Below are 19,202 nucleotides of genomic sequence, written 5' to 3'. Positions count from 1 at the left end.
GAGATATTTTATCTTTAATTAATATTTAAATATTCATATAGTGTAAATTAATAACGTTTTTTGGTTCATTTCCTATTTACACAGAAGTGAGCCCTCACCAGTTTTGTATGCATAACTTACCTCCTCTCTTCGTCGCAAGATGGCTCAACTTAATCATTTGTGTGTGAACAGTGCCATGTTCGGTTGCCAAACGTTGTCGAACGTTGCAGATAGAAATGCCATGCTTGTTCTACATAACATATTTATTTCTGAACGTTCCAAAACGTTGTGTCATGCTGAACGCACCCAGCGAATGAGCCAGCGGTGTTCTGTTTCTATGGCAATGACACTTACGCCCCATATACAGCTCGATGACATGCGTAGCAACCGCCAGGTTTCTCAATTACATTTTAGACTAAAATCACATTTTCTTTGACACATTTATACATGTTCATACATGTATTCCCATCTATTTCAGAGTGTCAAATCATAAGTCATAAAACAAACGAAATGTTCTTGAACATTCATTCATTCTTGAACTCCTTTCAGTAGTATCCCATGATGCATCGCCTTATTTTGTTGTAGCTGAGGGTGATAAGAAGACTGACACAGCCCATCCATCCTGTTTCTGCCGACAGAAGAGGAGCGTTTGGCGTCATCAACGATAACAATGCCTAACATGGCAGAACGGATTTAGCCACTGTAGCAATTACGACAAGAATTGACATATTAGAGAGTATTCGACGATATTATCATATTTCTTTAGGGTAGGTATCACGGTAGGTTGTTAAATGTATCAACCCTTTTCCTCTCTGTTTGGTCAGTGGTAACACAGCAGCAGGACCCCTCGATTGAACCTGCCTCTCTGGTTAACGTTATCTATATGTCTATCTAGTTAGCTAAATTAGCATAGCTGTCTATCTATTTGCAATGGTTCATTTTTTTTTGTCATGCATTGTTTTGGAATGGTAAAATGCAATGTGACCATGGTGAACATAACACTATCTTCAAAATCACATTTTCATGCAGCATAACTAGAGCTGGCTTCCAATAACTTTAGCTTACGCGTCAGCTAACGACGATTTTCTTGGTTGGATAGCTACCTAGCCATGTGTGACTGGATAGCTACCAATAAGTAATACTAGCTGACTTGTTGGTTGGTTGGCTACACAATGCCAAACGTATTTAACGTTGCTAGCTATCTATGACACGTTTAGCTAGCTAGCTATTTAGATTTGGAATGCAATAAGACGATGTTGTTTACAAACATGTTGAGTGGCCTTAACCAATTGTTATGGACCGTTCAACGTTCGTCTCAATTACAGTGAACATTAAATTAAACAATTAGTTAACTACGGTATATGGCAAACATTAGCTAACCAGCTTTGCTGTCAAATCGATTTTGGATTGGAAAGTGCTGGTTGGTTGTCAGAAGCGCGTGTGATAGTCGGATCGGGTGCTGTCCGCAATGCAGGTGCTGAAACCTTAAACGCTATAATTTTGTCGTAGGGCAATTCCACGGTAGCAGGATGATGCTGGGACTATGTTCACTTTAAAATGTATGCCAAACAAAAATTAACGCAAAGTTAAACAAACCATACAACTCTATGCACGACTTCTCACAATTTCCACTGAAAATTGTACAAAAAACGATTTACTTGTAGAACAGAACAGTTCTATAGTTGCCATGGCACGCTATTGGCATCCTAAGCACAGAGTGCCTGTAAATTCGTACATTTTTTGTTTTTAATTGTTGTTTTTGATAACATTTCATGTGTCTGCAGATTGACTGAAAGGTCAAACTTTTTGGCTAGCCTTTGTTTGAAAGACGCATCTGGACATATTGTTCTACCTGGCTGCCAATTCCTGATCTTTTGAGAACATCATTTGAGGAGTTGCGTGAAGCATGAGAGGAATGGGAGATGGAGGAATACAGCAGAAGGCTTGTAGAGAGGACAACTGGCTACTATTCTGAACTTTGTGTTGTGAGCTTTCTGGAACTCAGAGCTGCTGAGGCATCACCCAAGTAGATGCTGCACAGAGTGGAAGAGGAGAAGTCTCCGACTTCGGCTGGTTCCCAGACTTCCCCTCTACAAGATCATCAGCAGACTCCATCACCATCATCTACCATTCTCTGTATAGCACCGTTCACTCAAGCCATGAACTGACCCTCTCCATCTTTGGAGGATGACGCTATCAAGGACTTGTCCTCTATTGGTTGACCTGTCATTATATATTGCTTGTTTGATTTTTGCTCTTGAAGCGATTTGAGATTCTATGAAAAGTGCTTTAGAAGTGTAATATGCACAAGGCCTACTTTTAACAATTTCCACAAAGTTTTACAAGAACACATTTACTTGAAGAACAGTGCAGATGCAAAGTTTGATAAAAGAAGGACTGCACAAACTGTCATTCTGTTATCAAACTTAGCATCTGCACTGTTTTTCAAGGTAATGTGTTTTTGTAAAATTTTCAGTGGAAGTAGTTACAAGTAGGCCTTGTGCTTATAGTTGTATAGTTTGTTTAACTTTGCAAGCGTTGGTTTTTGTGTAGTATAACATTTAAGTAAAATATATGATTCTCAGCCTCATTCTGTTATCGTGGAATTGCCCACTAGCATAAGGTATGTCTGACTTGCTTTTCCATTTGAATGACTAATGAATCCTACAAGGACACATTGTCTTATTGCTGAAAACCCAACTGGCTACCTGGCTGTTATGTTGAAAAGGGGAACTGTATAGATTTAATTTGGCACATTTTCTAGCAGATAAATAAATATAGGCTAAATGTCTTAATTGATTCTCCCAAAGCACATGGAATGTTAATTTTGTCAACTGGAACAAAGTAGCCATTCAACAAAGGCATTTGCTCCACACCCACCCATCATGGTCCATAGAAAAGCTGTGAGTTCATGATAGCTCCAGAATAATCTTGAGGCAGCACCTGGCTAGGTGATTCGTAAGTGATTTTCTAAGTCTTACAGTAAGTGTGTGAGACTTCTCCCCGCTTTTTATCACAGTGGGTGTGTCTGGAGCGTTACTCTGTTTTAGCGAAGGATGGTAGCTAGTGTGTCTTGCTGCTGCAGTTCATTGATTATTTATGTCTTCTGTGAGAGGAAATGCTTGTTGGTGGGGAAGGGAGAGAGGAGAATGGAGAGAGGAAAGGGGAGTTGGTGGGGAAGGGAGGGAGGAGAATGGAGAGAGGAAAGGAGAGTTGGTGGGGAAGGGAGAGGAGAATGGAGAGAGGAAAGGGGAGTTGGTGGGGAAGGGAGGGAGGAGAATGGAGCGAGGAAAGGAGAGTTGGTGGGGAAGGGAGAGGAGAATGGATAGAGGAAAGGGGAGTTGGTGGGGAAGGGAGGGAGGAGAATGGAGAGAGGAAAGGAGAGTTGGTGGGGAAGGGAGAGGAGAATGGATAGAGGAAAGGGGAGTTGGTGGGGAAGGGAGGGAGGAGAATGGAGAGAGGAAAGGGGAGTTGGTGGGGAAGGGAGGGAGAATGGAGAGAGGAAAGGGGAGTTGGTGGGGAAGGGAGAGGAGAATGGAGTGGGGAAGAAAGAGAGAATGGAGAGAGGGGGAGTTGGTGGGGAAGGGAGAGAGGAGAATGGAGAGGAAAGGGGAGTTGGTGGGGAAGAAAGAGAGAATGGAGAGAGGAAAGGGGAGTTGGTGGGGAAGGGAGAGAGGAGAATGGATAGAGGAAAGGGGAGTTGGTGGGGAAGGGAGGGAGGAGAATGGAGAGAGGAAAGGGGAGTTGGTGGGGAAGGGAGAGGAGAATGGAGAGAGGAATGGGGAGTTGGTGGGGAAGGGAGAGAGGAGAATGGAGAGGAAAGGGGAGTTATCACTTATTACAGATATTCCATTTTATCTTCAAAAGCAACATACATTTTGGATAACTGAGTATACCAAATCACAACAAAGGTAGAAAGAGGGTGGAGGGTTGTATGTTGATGGAATTACAATGTGATGTCATTAGATAATGTTAATTTAATTTTGCCCTGTAATGTCACTGCTATCGCATTATCCGTAGTGATGGGAAAGGATTCTGGGAAGTAACCAGGCTTACTGGCATGATCAATGGGAACCTATCAAGCATCAAGCCTGATGCCTGGAAGGGGTGTGTGTGAGTGTCTGCCATCCAGGGTTTACAGGAAGGACTCAGGATTACTCATCTATTATAAATGATCTCTCTTAATGCACTCTTTATGACACATCAGTCCCTCTCTCTTTCTGTGATTAATCTGCTGTGTTGGGAGGTCAACTGGTGTCCTTTGCTTCTGTAACGGATGTGAAACGGCTAGCTTAGTTAGCGGTGCGCGCTAAATAGCGTTTCAATCAGTTACGTCACTTGCTCTGAGACCTTGAAGTAGTAGTTCCCCTTGCTCTGCAAGGGCCCCGGCTTTTGTGGAGCGATGGGTAACGATGCTTCGTGGGTGACTGTTGTTGATGTGTGCAGAAGGTCCCTGGTTCGCGCCCGGGTATGGGCGAGGGGACGGTTTAAAATTATACTGTTACACTTCTGTACACACAGTGAGAGAATTTGACATGGCATTGCTATCACTGAAGAGCATGTCTTAAGAGGTGACACACAATTTATTATTCATATTAGTAAGATGATGATGCAATGGGGAGAAGCTATGAGATGTTTTATTGTAGCTTGCTAATGTATTCGGGGGGAATGCTCTCTGCACTCAGAGGGGAAAATCAATGTGCTGTCTACTCTCGACTCAGTGGTTGTCTGGGAGAGATTGGAGACAATGGGGCTGCTGCTCTGTTCTGACTGACTGATGGTCTCTTACCTCACCCCTGGGCGCCGTCTCTGGCTGAGTACTGGATGCAAGGACGTCCAGGGAGGGAGACATCATGCCGCACCCTCTGTCACTGATGTTTACTAATGTTCTCAAGATCTCTGAAAGCATTCTGTATTTACCCTCAGCAGCCTCACATGCTTTGTGTACTGAAGTGGAGGAGTAGCCTGAGGTTCCACCTAGAGTTTGTTTGTCCTTTTGTAGCCTTGTTTTTTGGATGACCTGTTGATAATGACCTATTTGGCCTATTATATACTGGATTTTTTTACTGTGTTAAAGTAGGCCTTTTGGCCAACCAACGGCGACACTGATGAATTGTTTCCCCCTGAGGTTTGTCTTCTTTAGACGTAGACTGCCCACTGATGATCAAATCAATAGCTCGACATCAGCGTTTGTAAGCCAATTAGAGTAAGCAACAAAGGTATGAGCCTATGTGCCCCCTCTCTCCTGGCAAAAAGCATTATAACGGTATTGACCGAGTAGCATTCCAAAGACAATCGAGATCGATAGTGTGCTATTTATAAATAAATAAAATATCCTGTGTGTTATCATGTTTGGGCATTAGGCTAGTCAATGACTACTTTATCAAGCCCAAGCAAGTGGCCAGGAGTTTGGATGGATTTGATGGAATTGTCTTGTAGTCGTAGTGACTGTTCAGTGTATCGTCCAAAGAGGATTATCATGGTCACTGTCATTGGCAGGCAAAGTAAAGCTGGAGCACATCCCAGATGTCTATGGGTGAAAGGGTGAGCATTTAGGTTCAGCACTGAACCCCAGATAGTACGACTCTTGTTTTGATGTTGTCTGTTTGTCGCCTGTGTTTGCAGGTCTCTAGGACTGGTGTTTGTCTGCTGCATTGTCTGCCATGGCATCCCACAATGGTACCCTGGAGAATCAGCTGCACAGCGCCCAGAAGAACCTGCTCTTCCTCCAGCAGGACCATGCCAAAACACTGAAAGGTCTACATGCAGAGATCCGCAGACTACAACAGCACTGCACAGGTGAACCTCAAATTGAACATGAGCTGTGGCCACTATACCTAAATACATACACTTCATACTGCTACAGAATATAAAAACAAACTAGTGCAACCAAAATAAAACATTTTGAACACCTGGATTGCAATCACACTAGATAGACTATTACATTATGAGTCATACATGCTGAATACTCATTTACAGTTCTGCCTGAACAACATGCACAGTTACATTAGATCACAGAACAGCAGCAAAGTTGAACAGGATTAAACATTAACAGAACACACCAGGGATCTTCAACTGGCGGCCTGCAGGACAAATGTGGCCCGCAGACTATTTTATTTGGCACCTAAATGTTTTCTGAGCACAACATTTATTACATTTTGTTATCACATTTTTGTTTTTTTAGACATAAGACTAGATATTTACCTCAATTTTTTTAATTCAGAAAATATATTCCCAACTGTTTCCAATTATTAGAGACATACCCCAAACTTTTCAACGGTAGTGTCACTTAGAAATGTCCTTGTTTTTGAAAGAAAAGCACTTTTGCCCATTAAAATAACATCAAATTGATCAGAAATACAGTGTAGACATTGTTAATGTTGTAAATTACTATTGTAGCTGGAAATGGTTGATAAAAAAAAAAAGAAATATCTACATAGGTGTACAGAGGCCCATTGTCAGCAACCATCACTCCTGTGTTCCAATGGCACGTTGTGTTAGCTAATCCAAGGTTATCATTTTAAAAGGCTGGCACAGCTGAAAACTGTTGTTCTGATTAAAGAAGCAATAACACTGGCCTTCTTTAGACTAGTTGAGTATCTGGAGCATCATCATTTGTGGGTTCGATTACAGGCTCAAAAGGGCCAGAAACAAAGAACTTTCTTTTGAAACTCGTCAGTCTATTCTTGTTCTGAGAAATGAAGGCTATTAGCGCTGTTCTTGCCAGTTAGCGCTGTTCTTTGAAGGGAGTAGGTCACAGCGTTGTACCAGATCTTCAGTTTCTTGGCCATTTCTCATGCGGAATAGCCTTCATTTCTCAGAACAAGAATAGACTAACGAGTTTCAAAAGAAAGTTCTTTGTTTCTGGCCCTTTTGAGCCTGTAATCGAACCCACAAATGATGATCTGCCGTTTCCAACTACAATAGTCATTTACAACATTAACAATGTCTACACTGTATTTCTAATCAATTTGATGTTATTTTAAGCTGTCTGGGATCGTTCGGGACGCTAGCGTCCCACTTCGCCAACAGCCAGTGAAATTGCAGGGCGCCAAATTCAAAACAACAAATCTCATAATTAAAATTCCTCAACCATACAAGTATTTTACACCATTTTAAAGATAAAGTTCTCGTTAATCCAACCACAGTGTCCGATTTCAAAAAGGCTTTTCGGCGAAAGCAGAACATATCATTGTTATGTCAGCAACTAGTCGTCACAGAAAGCATTCAGCCATTTTCCAACCAAAGAGAGATGTCACAAAAAGCAGAAATATAGATAATGAATCACTAACCTTTTAAAAAAAATTTAAAAAGTAAAACTTTTTTTTTTTACCCCTTTTTCCTCCCCAATTTCATAGTATCCAATTGTTGTAGTAGCTACTATCTTGTCTCATCGCTACAACTCCCGTACGGGCTCGGAAGAGACGAAGGTTGAAAGTCATGCGTCCTCCAATACACAACCCAACCAGCCGCACTGCTTCTTAACACAGCGCGCATCCAACCCGGAAGCCAGCCGCACCAATGTGTCGGAGGCTACACCGTGCACCTGGCAACCTTGGTTAGCGCGCACTGCGCCCGGCCCGCCACAGGAGTCGCTGGTGCGCGATGAGACAAGGACATCCCTACCGACCAAGCCCTCCCTAACCCGGACGACGCTAGGCCAATTGTGCGTCGCCCCACGGACCTCCCGGTTGCGGCCGGTTACGACAGAGCCTGGGCGCGAACCTAGGGACTCTGATGGCACAGCTGGCGCTGCAGTACAGCGCCGTTAACCACCCGGGAGGCCGCCATGAATCACTAACCTTTGACGATCTTCATCAGACGACACCCCCAGGACTCAATGTTACACAATACATGTATGTTTTGTTCGATCAAGTTCATATTTATATCCAAAAACCTCAGTTTACATTGGCGCCATGTTCAGAAATGCCTCCAAAACATCCAGAGAAATTGCAGAGCCACATCAAATAACATAAATACTCATCATAAACTTTGATGAAAGATACATGTTTTACATAGAATTAAAGATACACTTCTTCTTAATGCAACCGCTGTGTTAGATTTTTAAAAAGCTTTACAGCAAAAGCACATTCAAAGAACAGTGTTCAGCCACAAAAGCAGGCCATACAGTTACCCGCCAAATTGTGGAGTCAACAAAAGTCATAAATAGCATTAAACCTTCACTTACCTTTGTTGATCTTCGTCGGAATGCACTCCCAGGGCTCCCACTTCCACAAGAAATGTTTGTTTTGTTCGATTACGTCCATAAATGTCCAAATACCTCTGTTTTGTTTGTGCATTTAGTTCACTATTCCCAAGGCACAATGCGCGAGTGCAAAATCCAGACAGTCAAGAGTTCCATGACAGTTTGTAGGAACATGTCAAACGATGTTTACAATTAGTCCTTAGGGTCTTTTTATAATAAATCTACAATAATATTCCAACCAGACAATAGCGTATTCATTACAGAGGAAAAAGAAGGAACGGTGTGACCGCGCAGTAAACAACTGATTGGCCTCAGCCTAGTCCACTTGTTGAAACAGCTCTTATTCGACCCCCTTCCACAATAGAAGCTTCAAACAACTTTCTAAAGACTGTTGACATCTGCTGGAAGTCTTGGGAAGTGCAATCTGGCCCCATAGACACAGCATACTGGATAGGCAATCACTTAATGAAACAACAAACCTCAAATTTCCCACTTCCGGGTTGGATTTGTCTCAGGTTTTCGCCTGCCATACGAGTTCTGTTATACTCACAGACATCATTCAAACAGTTTTAGAAACTTCGGTGTTTTCTATCCAATACTACTAATAATATGCATATATTAGCATCTGGGACAGTGTAGCAGGCAGTTTACTCTGGGCACCTTATTCATCCAAGCTACTCAATACTGCCCACCTGTCACCAAGAAGTTAATGGACAACAAAATTATATTTTCTTTCAAAAACAAGTACATTCCTAAGTTATCCTAAACTCTTGAACGGTAGTGTATGTGGTTATGTACCAATGTAATCGAGGTTTGAAATGATTGTTTTTGTCTGTTTTGGGCTTCTTGTGTCAATTTGCAGTGTACAAATTATTTATAATTATGGTCCGGCCCCCTGACCATCCGCTCAAGAAAAAAAAAACGTCCTGCGGCTGAACCTATTTGATGACCCCTGGACTACACCATAAGTAAAGCATGACACCCTGGGCCACAAACCAGAGCACACCACAACAGAGTGGCTAGCCAGGGCCAGGTCCATTAATTCCATCGCTCTGTGCTTTGGCCGATTTGTCAAATGTCCTTGGACAATCTACTGCTAAGCTGGCCTGTGACTCACTAATCACTAATCCTGACCCATCTGTAGAGGCCTGCCATCTCACACTAGATACCTGCTTCTGCATAGGCTCTCTGAATAGCATGCTCCTTGATGCCACTGCACTGCTCCTGTCAGAGCTGAAGCTTTCACTTCCTGGCCTGATCCTCTTCTCTTTTCACAGACTTGACCTATGAGCTAACAGTGAGAAGTTCAGATCCAACAGGTAAGATGTTTCCCAGGCCTTCCTCTATTACGTGACCCCAAGTACACACACATCCACACAGGTATCTGTTTCACACTTCACATTCCATTGCTAGAGCAATTGACTTGACTTTCTCGCACAATAACTAATAGCATAGTTATTGAGAGAATACTATGGATCTTTACTGGGATTTGCAGGCAGGGTCAGTTAATTTTCACATGATTTTTCTGTAGATTTAATTCTGTGGGAATCGTTTCTCTCTGTGTTTTGACTTGACTCTGGTTGGTGTCATTGTGTAATTAATATAGGCCCTAGCAGTGCATTGTTGTATAGAGACATGGAATGTCGCCGATAATGTTTTACCAATTGCAATTACTTTGACACTGATTTCAATTTGATTGGAACACTTTAGAATTATGTGCTTTCAAATTAAATGTATATTAAGTGTATATTTTCTGCAAACTATCGTACTGGCAGTTGTATTGTTAATGATGTTATGTAGCCTATGTGAACTAAGAATCACTCAATATATATATATATATGCTCTGCTTACCTTCACCCTGGCTGTTCGGCAGTGACCGTGAACAGCCCAGGCCCTAAAACCTGCAACGCTATTAAATAAGACTTTCTGCAGCAGAACAGAACAGAGGCCTCTGTATTTCTTTGCCCTGGGAATGGGAGAAAGCAGAAGGCTAGGGCTGTATCCTGGGAACACTTTTCCACCCAGGAAACAGTGCGCTGCAGCCGGAACCGCCTGCTGTTCAGGGCACTGTCCTCTTTTCAGTCAGCTCATTGCCTAGCTCACAGCACAGCCCCCTCCCATCCCCCATATTACCATGGACATGTAACAGAGTGAATTATATACACAGGAGAACTGCCCATGGGCCTGCATTAGAACCACATGGAGGTCTAACCTTGGAATCTGACCTGTAGGCTAGTAGACAGACTCAAAGAATTGATCAATAATTACAGGACATCTATGCAATGGGGAAACAATATAGCAGTCAATGTGGTTGTTGTTAGATATTCAGTCAGTAATATAGAAACAGTGTTATCAATGGGAAGAGGTTAGCTCTGCCAGTAAACATGTCAGTGAACAGTTGTAACGAAGCCCTCCTACCCTCATGCTGACCTTTCAGGACATCATTACAGTCCTGATTAAGCCGCTGAAATAGCTCTATATACTAGCCAGAGAACAATGGGCTGATACACACGCTAATGATAGGAAAGTAAAAACATCCTTTTGCTGAAATCGGAACTGTTTTAATCAGGCTTGATCTTTGGGCTACATTGGCTTGATATTTGATGTATTTTGTGCAACTGAATTATTGAATGGGAAATCAGTCAGTTCACTGTTACAGAATAAGAGTAGGTTCAGGTTGTATGACAGGTAACATGTCTCAATGATACCTTGTGAATCCTGTAATGGGGAGGTGTTCTCCCTGGCTCTTTGCAGTGCAGACAGTGTGGTACTGTGGGGACTGTCAGAGACCGTAGCAGGTTAGTGTTGGACATCTTGCAGATTGCAGTGCAGGAAATTAGATGATGTGCCACAGCACTAATGCACAGTCTGCAACTTAGTGCAGCAGGCAGGACTCAGCGGCTCTAGCTTTGGTCCAAAACAAAGACAACACCCCCCCCTCATTAAGCAGATAGGAAATATACCAAACAGCCTAGTAGAAAATCGACATATACTCTAGTATTAGATGTAGATGGTTGTGTTGGGTAGATATTATTATCTAGGATCTACGGTATGATTTAGGCCTATCTGATACAGAGAGCCTATGCAGGCTCTCTGTAATAGCTAGGCTATATCTGTACCGTAGCTGATTGTGAATGTGTGTTTGATCCTTGGGTTGGGGGGGGAGGCGATGTGTGGGCAGTGTTGAGTTGGCGAGGGAGGAGGAAGGGCAATAATGAAGGTCAGAGGAGAGCTGTGCCCTTGCTATGGACCAGAGCTGTATTATGAGACAGGAGCTCTTGCCTCTCGCTCTGCCCACTGCTGACGAGTCTGTAGACATCCCTCTCGCCCACTCATATCAGCTGATAGACTCAATCCGTGGCCAGTGGGTGCACTTAGTGCCTATGGGCAATTAGTGTGTGTGTGTGTGGAAGGTTGGATGTACAGTATGTGTAGCCTATATTTTATACAAAATTGCAGTGTGTGTGTGTGTGTGTTAAGCATTATTAGGATTTAAGTGACAGCGTTTTGTATTTAATTTGTAGTATCTGACATGTACACATGCCTACGGTATGTTGACTGCAGATGGTAGCCCTACCAGACACAAAAGGAAAACAGCCTTTTGTGTATTCCTTATGGAATATTTTGAGGGGAATGGACCATGTTTTATTGTGGATCCAAATGAAGCAGGCTGCTGTATTGGTGACAGTGAATACTGGGTTGTTGATGGTTGTGTTTGTTTTGTCTTCAAATACAGGTCTAACAGTGTGATTTGTGTTTGTGCAGACAGCAGTGAGGCACGCTGCAGGGAACTGCACAGTAAGTGCGAGGAGCTGGAGGCTCAGCTGAAGGTGAAGGAGGAGGAGAACACGGAGCTGCTGAGAGACCTGGAGCAGAAGAACGCCATGATCTCTGTCCTGGAGAACACCATCAAGGAGAGGGAGAAGAAGTACCTGGAGGAGCTGAAGATGAAGAGCCACAAGCTGGCTGTCCTGTCTGGGGAGCTAGAGCAGAGAGCCAGCACCATAGCCTACCTCACCTCTCAGCTCCACACCACCAAGAAAAAGCTCCTGGCAGGCAGTTCCTCTGAGGCCAGTCCCAACGTCAGCCCTGTGAGCTCCTACAAGCCCACCCCTCCCCCAGCTAAAGACCGGCAGCCTGGCCCTGAGACCCCTCGCCGCCGCATGAAGAAGAGCCTGTCTCAGCCGCTGCACTCTGAGTTAACCGAGGTATACCGGCTGGGTTCTGATGGGAGGAGGATGGTCCTACGGGAGGCGGTGGATGCCATGCCTGACCCCACCCCCTTCCTGCAGGCATCTCGAGACACCCATGATCTGCAGATGGTACGAGACCGGCCTGCCGTCATCCCCCCCATCGCCTGTGACCGCTCGTCCAGCCCCCGCCACAGCCCGGCACGGGACCGCCAGCACCATGCACACGTGGGCGTTGCACACCGTACCCACCATTGCACCCCTCCCGTGGTTTCTCCTCAGCCAGAGCTGGAGATCCTGGCTGTGGACCAGGTCAATGGGGGCAAGGTGGTGAGGAAGCGCTCTGGGGCAGACAGAACAGTTTAACACACTCACACACAAGAGCAAGAAGGAGCATCACTTACTGTATAAATCACCTGCTTTTTATGCAACACTGCAATGAGCATAGAAAGTAAAATGGAAAACAGACAAAAATACCACCATGCCAAATGTTTTGAAACACGTGACTTTCACGTCCTGTCCTTTTTTTGCTTTGTCTCAACTCACTCTGTCATACATTGTGCACATAAACTTATCCGCCAAACATCTGCATTATTGCCTGCTTACCTGGTGAATCCATACACATATTATCATTGTTACTACCAGGGGTGAAAGTATATTTCACCAGTGCGGGACTACAGAAATGACAGTAGTCTACTTTGCTGACACGGACAAACGGATCAATAAAAACAAATGTTGTCTGATCCATATAATTGGCCTACGAAAAGGGGAGACACAAATACAATATGACGACCATCTAACCTAGAGGAGGAAGTTATTGTCCAAAAAAACAAACAAAAGTGGCACTGACCCAATGACAAAGACAGTGAATATGCGCACTGACCCAATGACAAAGACAGTGAATATGCACACTCCAGGGATATGGCCGATGTTCTCCGCTACTGCCAATATGATATGCTACTGTTCCCACAATTCGGTTAAGAATTTTGATAACTAAAAGACAGATTGACAATATTTTCATTGTCATCTCTAAAGTAATAGCCAACAGTTTTTTTGTGATTGTACTTTTAATTGTGATATGCCTGGCTGGGTCTGTCCTTTTCAATGACAGTCACAACTCAACAATCATCAACATTGTATATACACAGTTGAAGTCTAACGTTTACATACACCTTAGCCAAATACATTAAACTCAGTTTTTCACAATTCCTGACATTTAATCCTAGAAATAAAAAAAATCCCTGTTTTAGGTCAGTTAGGATGACCACTTTATTTTAAGAATGTGAAATGTCAGAATAATAGTTTATTTATTTCAGCTTTTATTTCTTTCATCATATTCCCAGTGGGTCAGAAGTTTACATACACTCAATTCGTATTTGGTAGCATTGCCTTTAAATTGTTTAACTTGGATCAAATGTTTCGGGTAGCCTTCCACAAGCTTCCCACAATAAGTTGGCCCATTCCTCCTGACAGAGCTGATGTAACTGAGTCAGGTTGTAGGCCTCCTTGCTCGCACACACTTTTTCAGTTCTGCCCACAAATTGTCTATAGGATTAAGTTCAGGGCTTTGTGATGGCCACTCCAATACCTTGACATTGTTATCTTTACGCCACTTTGCCACAACTTTGGAAGTATGCTTAGGGTCATTGTCCATTTGGAAGACCAATTGAACTTCCTGACTGATGTCTTGAGATGTTGCTTCAATATATCCACATGATTTTCCATCCTCATGATGCCATCTATTTTGCAAAGTGCACCAGTCCCTCCTGCAGCAAAGTACCAACACAACATGATGCTGCCGCCCCGTACTTCGCAGTTGGGATGTTGTTCTTCGGCTTGCAAGCAAACATAACGATGGTCATTCTGGCCAAACAGTTCTATTTTTGTTTCATCAGACCAGAGGACATTTCTCCAAAAAGTACGATCTTTGTCCCCATGTGCAGTTGCAAACTGTAGTCTTGCTTTTTTTATGGTGGTTTTGAAGCGGTGGCTTCTTCCCTGCTGAGTGGCCTTTCAGGTTATGTTTTACTGTGGATATAGATACTTTTGTACCTGTTTCCTCCAGCATCTTCACAAGATTCTTTGCTGTTGTTCTGGGATTGATTTGCACTTTTCGCACCAAAGTATGTTCATCTCTAGGAGACGCAACACGTCTCCTTGCTGAGCGGTTTGACGGCTATGTGGTTCCATGGTGTTTATACTTGCGTACTATTGTTTGTACAAATGAACGTGGTACCTTCAGGCATTTGGAAATTGCTCCCAAGGATGAACCAGCCTTTTCTGAGGTCTTGGCTGATTTCTTTTGATTTTCCCATGATAAAAGAGGCACTGAGTTTGAAGGTAGGCCTTGAAATACATCCACAGGTACACCTCCAATTGACTCAAATTATGTCAATTAGCCTATCAGAAGCTTCTAAAGCCATGACAATTTTCTGGAATTTTCCAAGCTGTTTAAAGACAGTCAACTTTATGTAAACTTCTGACCCACTGGAATTGTGATACAATGAAATAATCTGTCTGTAAACAATTGTTGGAAAAATTACTTGTCATGCACAAAGTGATGTCCTAAGCGACTTGCCATATATATATATCACACACACACAAAAGTATGTGGACACCACTTCAAATGAGTGGATTCTGCCATTTCAGCCACACCCATTGCTGACAGGTGTATAAAATCAGGCACAAAGCCAAAGGATCTCCATAGAGAAACATTGGCACTCGAATGGCCTTACTGAAGAGTTCAGTGACTTTCAATGTGGCACCGTCATAGGATGCCACCTTTCCAACAAGTTAGTTTGTCAAATTTCTAGAGCTGCCCTGGTCAACTGTGAGTGCTGTTATTGTGAAGTGGAAACGTCTAGGAGCAACAACGGCTCAGCTCAGCCACACAAGTTCACAGAACGGTACTGAGGAGTGCTGCAGCGCATAAAAATCCTCTTCCCTAGGTTGCAACACTCACTACAGAGTTCCACACTGCCTCTGGAAGCAACGTTAGAACTGTTCGTCGGGAGTTTCATTGAAATGCGTTTCCATGGCCAAGCAGCCACACATGAGCCTAAGATCACCATGCGCAATGCCAAGCATCGGCTGGAGTGGTGTAAAGCTCGCCGCCATTGGACTCTGGAGCAGTGGAAACGCGTTCTCAAGAGAATGAATCACGCTTCACCATCTGGCATGTCCGACAGACTAATCTGGCAGATGCCAGGAGAATGCTACCTGTCCCAATGCATAGTGCCAACTGTAAAGTTTGGTGGAGGAGGAATAATGGTCCGGGGCTGTTTTTCATGGTTCGGGCTAGGCCCCTCAGTTCTCGTGAAGGGGAACATTAACACTACAGCATACAATGACATTGTAGACGATTCTGTGCTTCCAACTTTGTGGCTACAGGTTGGGGAAGGCCCTTTCCAGTTTCAGCATGACAATGCCCCCATGCACTAAGCGAGATCCATACAGAAAGGGTTTGTTGAGATCGGTGTGGCAGAACTTGACTGGCCTGTATAAAGCCCTGACCTCATCCCCATCGAACACCTTTGGGATGAAGCCCAAGATCAGTGCCCGACCTCACTAATGCTCTTGTGGGTGAATGTTCCAACATCAAGTGGAAAGCTTTCCCAGAAGAGTGGAGGCTGTTATAGCAGCAAAGGGGGGACCAACTCCAAATAATGCCAATGATTTTGGAATGAGATGTTTGATATGTAAGTGTCCACATATGTTGTGTATTTGATATTTGCTGCGTGCGCTGTCCAAATTGCGGGCACTTCCGACTGTAGCCTAGGCGATTACATTTTTTTTTTTAAGAAGCTAATGATCCTCTATTGCCAAGTCATGCTTTTTGTTGTAGACTTTTGAATTATTTATTTAGGTATAGACAGGAGTAAGCTAATTAGGATATTATTTTGGCAATTCAATGTACTTTAGGGAAAGCTTCCCCTTCCCCTTATGTTTTTATTGTGGAATAAACAACAGCAGTCATTGTGTTTTCATCTGATTGTCAATCAGTCACTCAACAAAGGCGCTCCTGTAGGCTACTCGCGGACATTCGTCCACTCACAAAATAATTTCAACATCCAAAACCCAACAGTGACCCACTGGAATTGCACCCACAATTTGATGAATGGAAAGAGACATCTGTTACAAACCCCCTACGTGTATTGTAATGACATTCTACGATTGTCATTAGGCCTAGATTTGTGGTATGAATTGATTAATCAACTGCGAGCCTTGGGTTTCGGCCACTCAACCTTGCCTTGTCCACGATCGTTTCCGCCACCCAGCTCCCCGCCTTGATAAAATGTAAGTGTTCTCCTCAAACCACAACGCAATTTAGCCAGGATGCTGTATGGGACAGATACCCCCTTACTTTCACCCCTGGTTACTACTACAGTTAAGTTATCCATCCATACTTCATCTGGTCAGCAATATTGTCCAGTCATGTCAACAAGCTACTGTATATAAAGTACATGCTATAGAAGTTAACTAATACTCCCTGAATGTTTTTTCATCTTATTGTGAAGTCATGTCACTATATGGACAAACAGCTAAGAATCACACAAATGAATTGGTAATTGGAAAGTTCTTAATGCTGTTTAAGAATTGGTCAAATTGGGCAGTGTGTGTGTTCTTTATGTGGAAGCAAGAGTGAGGTGTGTGTGTCATGTATGTGACACAAATGGCAATGTCATAGCTTTCACTAAGACATTGTAGACACGCAACTTTGATATCTGTAAATATGTCATGGATTTATTTATTGGTTGTTTTACTTTTAATATAGAAAAATGCATCAAGTATCAAAATAATGGCATTATATAATCACTTATAATCCTTGAATACTATATATATGACAATATAATAAAGTGGTCCTTTTTCTTACTAATGTGGTGTGTGTTGGAAAGAATCTAGGTGTAGCAGGGGTAAGGATTAAGGATTAATTCACTACATGGTGCTGAAAAGAAAGCTTTGGACCTCTGTCCAAAGCTTTCACCACGTCAACCAAGCATGGGAGCCGAGCCTAGGAAGAATCTGAAGCAGAAACTGCTTGAAGTTTCAGGCTTCCAGTGGACATACAGTAGGATGAGAAACATGCAGTGGCAATTTAAACATGTACATCTTGGTGGGGCAAACGTAATATTTTTAGATGCATGCCAGCAAAGCCACTACACAACACTAAACAATACATTAATTGCACTAGAATGGTGACAAACGGTGCCCACAAACTGTTAGGGTCTACATAAAGCAGTCCCAACAGTAGAGCTTTCTTTTCAGCACCATGTAGTGAATTAATCCTTACCCCTGCTACACCTGGCTATTAGCAGAGCCTCGTCTGGAAGCGAAACATTTAATTCAGCCTCATTAATTGCCTTTTAATAACACATACTACCGTTCAAACGTTTGGGGTCACTTAGAAATGTCCTCGTTTTCCATGAGAAAATACATGAAATGAGTTGCAAAATGAATAGGAAATGTAGTCAAGATGTTGACAAGGTTATAAATAATGATTTTTAATTGAAATAATAATTGTGTCCTTCAAACTTCGCTTTCATCAAATAATCCTCAATTTGCAACAATTACAGCCTTGTAGACCTTTGGCATTCTAGTTATCAATTTGTAGAGGTAATCTGAAGAGATTTCACCCAATGCTTCCTGAAGCACCTCCCACAGTTGGATTGGCTTGATGTACACTTCTTACCTACCATACGGTCAAGCTGCTCCCATGACAGCTCAATAGGGTTGAGATCCGGTGACTGTGCTGGCCATTCCATTATAGACAGAATACCAGCTGACTGCTTCTTCCCTAAATAGTTCTTGCAAAGTGTGGAGCTGTGCTTTGGGTCATTGTCCTGTTGTAGGAGGAAATTGGCTCCAATTAAAGCATTGTCCACAGGGTATGGCATTGCATTGCAAAATGGAATGATGGCCTTCCTTCTTCAAGATCCCTTTTACAAATCTCCCACTTTACCACCCCCAGACCATCACATTGCCTCCACCATGCTTGGCAGATGGCGTCAAGTACTCCTCTAGAATCTTTTCTGCATCTCATGAATGTTCTTCTTTCTGATCCGAACATCTCAAACTTAGTCGTCTGTCCATAACACTTTTTTTCCCCAATCTTCCTCTGTCCAGTGTCTGTTATTTTGCCCATCTTAATATTTTATCTTTATTGGCCAGTCTGAGATATGACTCTTTGCAACTCTGCCTAGAAGGCCAATATCCCAGAGTCGCCTCTTCACTGTTGAGACTGGTGTTTTGAAGGTATTATTTAATAAATCTGCCAGTTGAGGACATGTGAGGCGTCTGTTTCTCAAACTAGACATTGTAATGTACTTGTTCAGTTGTGCACCGGGGCCTCCCACTCCTCTTTCTATTCTGGTTAGAGCCAGTTTGCACTGTTCTGTGAAGGGAGTAGTTCACAGCGTTGTACCAGATCTTCAGCTTCTTGTTTTATTTGAAAACACACAGTAATGGGGAGCAGGAAAAGGGGCTGAGCTGGACCCAAGGAAAGAAATAGTAAGTATCCAAAAACACCCCTAAGCTAGACTAGCCTACTTCACCAACAGCTAACTAACTAACCAAAAATACAGTGTGTGGTCCGCCCAGTTCTAACTAGTGTTTTTATACAAAGTATTCTGACGGATAATGTATGCCCATGGGCGACTTATCCTGGTACCCCCTTTTCCCACCGTCAAACAAACACCATAACAAAACCAATACTCACAGGTGGGGACAAAGTGACATGTAGTTGCAAAAACCAAACAAGAGATAATAATAATAATAATATATGCCATTTAGCAGACGCTTTTATCCAAAGCGACTTACAGTCATGTGTG

The 19,202-nt window shown here is 43.0% G+C and overlaps 1 protein-coding gene across 2 annotated transcripts; it reads left to right on the top strand.

The window, feature by feature from the left end:
* Positions 1 to 343: 343 nt before the first annotated feature.
* Positions 344 to 17,247, top strand: LOC118393111 (coiled-coil domain-containing protein 92-like). 2 transcript variants are annotated; one of them, XM_035785438.2, is made up of 4 exons: positions 344 to 758; positions 5,605 to 5,778; positions 9,463 to 9,504; positions 11,951 to 17,247. In XM_035785438.2, exons 2-4 carry the CDS (start codon positions 5,643 to 5,645, stop codon positions 12,739 to 12,741), a joined length of 969 nt encoding a protein of 322 aa, XP_035641331.1. In that variant the 5' UTR covers positions 344 to 758; positions 5,605 to 5,642; the 3' UTR covers positions 12,742 to 17,247. The 2 variants fall into 2 exon arrangements, with proteins under 2 accessions (XP_035641331.1, XP_035641329.1); XM_035785436.2 differs by having other exon boundaries at positions 347 to 746.
* Positions 17,248 to 19,202: the final 1,955 nt, after the last annotated feature.

This window comes from Oncorhynchus keta, chromosome 14, assembly GCF_023373465.1.
Source record: "Oncorhynchus keta strain PuntledgeMale-10-30-2019 chromosome 14, Oket_V2, whole genome shotgun sequence".
Taxonomy (NCBI): Eukaryota; Metazoa; Chordata; class Actinopteri; order Salmoniformes; family Salmonidae; genus Oncorhynchus; species Oncorhynchus keta.
This window is presented reverse-complemented; position numbering and strand designations above follow the sequence as displayed.